This window comes from Penaeus vannamei, chromosome 10 (genome assembly GCF_042767895.1).
Source record: "Penaeus vannamei isolate JL-2024 chromosome 10, ASM4276789v1, whole genome shotgun sequence".
NCBI lineage: Eukaryota > Metazoa > Arthropoda > Malacostraca > Decapoda > Penaeidae > Penaeus > Penaeus vannamei.
The window spans coordinates 43984549-43992048 of NC_091558.1; the positions used below are offsets into that span (position 1 = coordinate 43984549).

Genomic DNA, 7500 nt, shown 5'->3' on the forward strand with positions numbered 1-7500 from the left:
TTAGGCTCTTCTTTAATGTAACTTTTATCTTACATAAAAAATCTACAAGAACAATCAACAGACAAAGAAGACAATCTATTAGCTCAATAAGTCTCATAAAAACATTCTGTAATAGGAGCTGAACAATCACATTCACAATCACATAATAACAAAAAGCCATGTTCCTAAATGTTCAAAAAATTTAAATTTTCCAGCCTTGTTTACCTCCACTTAAGGTAATATGATGTAAAAGAATGAATGAATAAATAAATAAATAAATAAATAAATAAAATAAAAAAACATAAAAACAATTAAAACAATATGGCTTGAGGTAACCCAAACCCCCAGAAAAGTGTGGACAGTCTCCTTAAGGCAATGAAAGTGGCTTTGGAATCTATGGGAGTTATGGATTTTTACCATTCATGATTTTCCTAAGACTTGAGGTTGAAAACTCGTCATACTCTAATTTATCAAACAGTGCTGAACTATAATGAATTCATGAAAAGATTTACAAATTCACTAATGAACACACATGCTAATTACTGAGATTTCTGTATAATTTCCTAGTCTGGTTTTATTCAAGTGTCTAATCACTTGGTGGTATCTGGGCACAAGTTTTACATAGAGCAAGTATTACATTCAGTACATTTAAACTTAATTTTAAACAAAGCTTTCCTACAAAGTTATCTAGTCTGATATGCAAATTAAATGTTAATTTGTAGGAATATTTTTTTCTGAGATTCACACAGGTAATTGCATGTCTGTAACTGCAAACAAACAAAAAACAAATAATAATACTTTTTCATCACACTTGTCCTCTTAAATCTATGGATAAAATTGTTATCCATCTGAAATGAGCAGAAGGGTTATCGGCATTATCCACTTGTGGTAAAGAATATGCTTAAAGGGAAATTCTGGTAACAGTGAAGATGGCTTTTAACCAGTTGATACCACACACATGCACTGTCTGATTTGGTTTTGTCTAATCAACAATCACTTTTTTAACACATACAGGTCTCCAAAATGCACTTATGCACTGAAGAGTCAATTACTAGGCTTATCAGAGCTCACCTATTTACATAATTCATTGATTTCTGGTGAAAGAGATATTGGGGAACTCTCACTCTTATAATGGTTAATAACATATTAGTAATAAAAATAAACTCTTCCTTCCAAAATGGTAAGCCTAGTAATTGATTTCTTGGTAACTAATAACCTGTGGAGCTATCTGTGTAAAATGAATAAATAAAAAAATAAAAAAATGAAATAGGTACTCATGGCATCAGTGGGTTGAACTCAGTGTCAAAAAGATATATGCCTTTAGTATGTACCTAAGGGAGGTGCCATCTGCTGTCCTCTCAGACATAACACTAAACTCAAATCATATCACCTGCAGTGTGGGAGGAATCATCCTTATCCCCAGAATATGTACCACACCTATTCTGGTGATTTGGTGACTAGAGTGAGAAAAAAAAGATCAGAAAATTAGAGGCTGGGGAGACAGAAGACAGGGGGAGGAAGGAAGGAAGGGATGTAGAAAGGGAAAGGCTTAGAAAAAAAGAAAAAGGAGAGGAGGAGACAGGAGAGGAAGGAAAGGAGGCTAGAAGATGTGGAAAGGAGACATATAAAGGAAGCAGAGAAGGAAGGGAGAATGGGAAAAGCAGAGGGAAAAAATAAGGGAGGTGAGTGAGGGAGGATTGAGAGAAATGTGGGAATTACTGGGGAAGATAGAGGGAGAGGGAGAGGAGAGAGAGGGAGAGGGAGAGGAGAGAGAGAGAGAGAGAGAGAGAGAGAGAGAGAGAGAGAGAGAGAGAGAGAGAGAGAGAGAGAGAGAGAGAGAGAGAGAGAGAGAGAGAGAGAGAGAGAGAGAGAGAGAGAGAGAGAGAGAGAGAGAGAGAGAGAGAGAGAGAGAGAGAGAGAGAGAGAGAGAGAGAGAGAGAGAGAGAGAGAGAGAGAGAGAGAGAGGGGGGGGGGGGAACTAAACACATCCTTTGCCTCATTCTCAACGTCCTTTTGAGTTATACTCCATAAGACATTTTATATAGGTATGCATGTTGTTTTAAAAGCTTCGGGTTATTCTCTGATTTCATATCACTCATTATAAAAGATCCTCTCTATAGACTTTCCATAAACAATGACATGATATAAAAATGTGAAGCTCCATGTATATACATTTACCATCAACTCTGCTGTCTGACCTTTTCACCTACTTTGACCAGATGAAAAGTCTCTATTTCAAACAAAATACAATCCATGACTCAAACTTCACCCTTTTTTGGCAAGAAACTACTGACTGATGTGCCCTCCTACATGCTAACTTTAGAAAATACAAAATAAGGTATATTCTTATGATAACTTTAAGAATTATTTGATCATCACAGATCTCAGAATACTACTAATTAATTTTTTTTTATAACAATCACAAAGTTCTGCAATGTCATATTTGTGTATATCAGGTCATATACACATATATGAACACATACATGTGTGTCTGTTTGTCTTTGTATCTCTCTCTGGGTATGACTGTATGTGAATGTGTCTGTCTGTGAGCATGTGTCTACCTGTTTATGTGTATGCCTGTCTGTGTCAGTATATGTATCAATATGTGGTGTGGCTGTGGATATTTTAATACACACATAACCTTTACTTCTCAGTATCACACACACTTAATTTATGCTGCTCAATTTCAGTTCCTTACCAAATAACCTTTAATATCACTTTCATATTTCTAAATTGTATATCTATATATATCTATCTACATACATAACAGATTCACTCAACCTATTTTTCCGTATGTATTCTTTGCCCATCCTTATTCATCTGTTTCCTCTCCAACCTCATCATCAGTCTCTATTTCATCCATGGACTCTATGTCGCATTCACTCTCAGATTCTTCTATGTCTGTGTCCTCTTCAATTTCCCACTCTGTGTTCACTTCCTCGTCATCTTTGTTTCGTCCAGTCTTTAAGATCTTCCGCTTTTTTCGTTGGTTACTGTCATCTACTTGGTCACTCAACACATCTAACTTGTGACCCTCTCCTTCCCCTAATTTTCTTTTGGTTTGTAATTCAATATGGACTAATGGTTCCAGTTCCCCAAAACTGAGGTTGGATTGTGAATCTTCACTGACATTCTGAATTGCCTGCATTTCTTCATACTTACATATGAAATGAGTTGCCAGGTGTTCATACAATTCCTGTTCATCTAGAAAGTACAATGAACATTCATTACAGCTAAACTGGTGGTTCTCATAATCAATTATATTAAGTGGCGGCTTTACAACCCTTTTTCCTCTTACTTTGATTGGAGCTTTAGACAAATGAAGTTGAATGTGCCTCCAAAATGTTAATCTGCCTTTATAGAATCTATCACACAAAGAACATTTAAAATCTTCACTATCCTCAGCTTGATTCATTTTTGTTAACAACAGTTTTTCAATTACTACATTTCTCTTATTTATGTGATCTGTATAGTTCTTCTCTAATTGGCCCTTACATATCCAGCACTGATTCCTTAAGTCATAGCTGTCTAAGAGATCATGAGGTACCAAAGCATCCCACATGCCAAGATTACTGTAGTGCTTTGATATGTGCTTACACAAGCACCATGTGCTCTTAAATACAGTGCCACACATATGGCACTTAAAAGGTTGACAGATTGTTTGATTTATTTCCGACTTGTGCAAAGATATGACATGTCTGACTGCTTCATCCGTATTCTGGAAAATCTCTGAACAACATGTACATTGCTGGGAAGAATAAGAGCGGTCTCCAAGCTTTGGGACTTTGTTTCTGAGTCTAATGGTATTGTTACTTGCTTGATTTTTCTCACTTGGCTTACTTTCTGTATACACTGGATCATCTGTTTTGTCAGGAATAATCTCTTCTATACAAGGAATTGCATCCTTTTTATCAGGTGTAGTCTTTTCTTCCTCTATTTCTTGTCCAGTGTAAGGCAGTAGAAAGTGAGTAGCTAAGTGTTTGTTCAAAGCCGATTTTTCATTAAATCTTAGAGAGCAGTCACTACATCGCAATTCCTTTGAAGCTTCTGAACTATTAGGTGATGATGAGTCACTAACCTTCTTGAACTTTTTGGGAAATTTGTACATGTGAAGAACAATGTGTTTCCAAAAATTATATCTGGTAGTACACACATCGCCACAGAGTGAACATGGAAAATTATCCTCCTCATGTAGTTCTTCATTCTCATTCGACAGAATTTTTTCAATCACATTATTACGCATATTGATATGTCTTGATGCTTTTCTCCCAAGCATATTGTTACAAATCCAACAATACCTCCGATCTTTGGTTCTCTTTAACAAATCCCTTGGGACTAGGTCATCCAGCATATTTAGTTCACGGTAGTGAATTAAAAGGTGTTTACACAAAATCATAGGCTTCATGAAAGTCTTGTCACAGACATGGCAAGCCTGGGTATCATCCATCATGTTTCCAAGGATTGTTTTATGTGTGGTAAAAACATGTTCTACTGCATCCTCTAGTGATTTAAACTTTTTACGACATCGTTTGCACTTTTGGGGAACCTGAGATGATGACAATTTACCAGCCAATATAGCATGTTTAACCATTAACTTATTCTGGGCGATAGAATTTTTGGCCCCTCCTAGCGTTTTATTACTCGCTTCATCAGATTCGCATCTCTCATCCCCACCATCATCCACACAGTCTTCTTCACCCTGAGTAATAATGTATGGATCAAGGAGGTGAGTTGCAATATGTCCATAGAGCTGAGACTTCTTCAAGAACTTTAATGGGCATCTTGTGCATTTAAAACGCTTCCCACCTTCAGCATTCTTGAAAAATGCTTTAGACATGTGGAGTTTGATGTGCTTCCAAAAAGCAAATCTGCTCTGGAAACCTTCATCACAAGCAGAACAGTGATAGATATCATTACTATCTGGTTCTATATATCGTGTGGTTAATAGTTTTTCAATAAAGTTATCCCTACGTGTAGCATGATACCTGTGATTCACCATACCTTTGGTTTTGCATATCCAACAGATGCTCCTTACTGTCTCCATGTTCAAGTCTGGGGGGACAAGTGAATCCCATAAGCCAGTATCGCTGTAGTGCTTGAGAATGTGCTTACAGAGTGCTAAACCTGAGAGGAAATTTTTCCCACAGAGGTGACACATTCTTGGTTCCTTTGTGATGTTGGAAATCAAGACTCTATGAGAACATAATACATGATTAATGCCATCATCTACAGTATCAAATGTTTTTGAACAATATTTGCATCTCTGAGGTCCTACTTTATCTTGTGCTGCTTCTTTTACTTTTTCTGTTATCATATTATCTTGTACCTGAGATGTACAATCAATAACTACCTTCTCCTTCAAAATGGAAGATTGTAGACTTTTTCTTGAAACTGTTTCTTCTTTTTTACTTATGAGAATGTTATCTTCAGCCATATCTATGTCTAAATTTACATCTTCCTTCTCAACTGGTTTGCTTTTACTTGAAACTGTTTTTTCTTCTTTGCTTTTGGAAACGTTATCTTCAACCACTTCTGTATTTAAATCAAAGTCTTTCTTCTCAACCGTTTTGCTGCTTTCAGGCTCTGGAATCTTAGAACTACAGAATTTCATATGACGAGTTAATTCATCAGGAGAACTAAATGAGGCTTCACAATGACTGCAAATACAGGGTGCTCTTCTCATCAGAGGGTCCTCCTCGCAGTGCTTCAGGTGGTTCATATAAGTTCCCCTAGGGTAATTCTGCCTACAATATCTGCATACTAATTTTGAATCATCCTTTTTGTGTATATTTAAATGATGGGATGATAATTCATTTCTTGTATCAAAGAGTGCTAAGCAGTGAAAATGACACCTGAATTTGTTTTTATGGGCTGTCTTCTGATGAGCTAACATTTTCTTTGTATTGACTCTGGTTATATTGCATGCTGGGCATTTGACTAGTCTTCTGTGTCTTAGCTTCTGATGGTTTCTCAAGGCTTTGGGAGATTTGAATGTGTCTCCACACTGGTCACAAGTCAACATAACCATAGGCCTTCCTACCCTTCTTGGGAAAATTATAGGTGCTTGGTATCTTGTGAGTTCTGCATCATGGTGTTTCTCAACTATATCTATTTCTATAGGTTCTTCTTTCACTATCAAATTTCCTTGTAATTGAATACTATCGAGTTCACCATCTCGTAACCTAACTTCTTTATGTACTTCTGAAGACAATATTGAAACATTACCTGCTCCTTCTGACTCTGCATTTCTGTAGACAGCATTATTTTCACTATGAATGTGAATTTCATTCTCTTCATCCCAAGCAAATTGTTCAACATCTTCTAAGAGCAAGTTGTCATCTGTAATTGTGCTGCTTGAAACTCCTAAATGTTGGGCAAGATGTATCTTTAACTGATATTTATTTCGTGTTTCCTTATTACACAGGCGGCAAACCAAATACTTTTTAGGACTAGAAGATGAGAAAGACTCTTGAGAGACTATTGAAGACGATTCTCCATTTTCTACGTTCTCTATAGCAACATACACTCCCTTTCTTGGCAAGTGACTATCATTGATATGCTCTTTTAACTTACTCTCTGATATATAGTCGACTGAGCAGTGGTTACATTCATATACATTGTGCACATTCTTTTTGTGGTTTCTTCGACTTAAAATATTGGCCAATGGATATCTGTTTTATTTTCTTCATGTGAGTCTACATGCTCTTTAAACCTTTTGACATCTTTTGTCTTAAAATTACATTTCTTACACTGCTGCACAGGTCTGTGTGAATTGCGGTGCTGAATATAAGCTGCTTTCTTATTGAATGCCCGGCCACAATATTCACATACCTTGAAAAACTTTACACCCGGAGAGCTGTTCACGGACTTGTTTTGTACAGGATTCAGCTGTAGAGGCACATTCTCTATGACAGAGATATCAAAGGGTTCCAGTTCATCGTCTTCATCTCCCAAGCTTGGATGTACCACACCTGCAGAGGTAAGTTGGTATTCAAAGTATATTAACAAGAATATTCATCATCTGCACAATTATAGCATATGACACTAACTCTCTGACATATCTCAAAAATCACTACATCACTGATTAATATATGGTGTGCACTTAGAAATAAACGAAAGTTCTCTATTCATAAATTAAAATACATCACAGATTAATCCAGCCCAAATGTCCTATTTTCTATATATTTACCATTTCATTAATCCAATGAAAATCTCAATACTTAAAATACAAAATCTCAACATCAACATATCAAAGAAGAAAAAACAAATGAACCAAATAGGTAGAAAGAATAACACAAAAAACATTTATAAAAGTACCAGCTGTTCTGGTACAAAGAATCAATACCATAAAAGGGGCACAGTATCTATTCTGATGTACTACTTGTAGGATTTTTCCAAACGTCCATTCCATGACAGGAAAGAAAGGAATTTCTGCTAAGTGGACTTTTTTTATACACTTAATCTGCAGTTTATGTGGAAGTAACAAGGGCAAATAGGATAATCTATATGCACAAGACAATC

General features: G+C 36.2%; 1 protein-coding gene across 1 annotated transcript in view; it reads right to left on the reverse strand.

Annotated features, from left to right (window-relative positions):
- Window positions 1-2491: 2491 nt before the first annotated feature.
- The window catches only part of LOC138863047 (zinc finger protein Xfin-like), a 27621-nt gene continuing 22612 nt past the window's right edge, over window positions 2492-7500 (reverse strand). Inside the window, exon 2 of the mRNA XM_070126720.1 lies at window positions 2492-6950. Coding sequence (XP_069982821.1) covers window positions 2792-6007 — 3216 coding nt within the window. The 5' untranslated portion in view covers window positions 6008-6950 and the 3' untranslated portion in view covers window positions 2492-2791. The remainder of the gene's footprint in view (window positions 6951-7500) is intronic.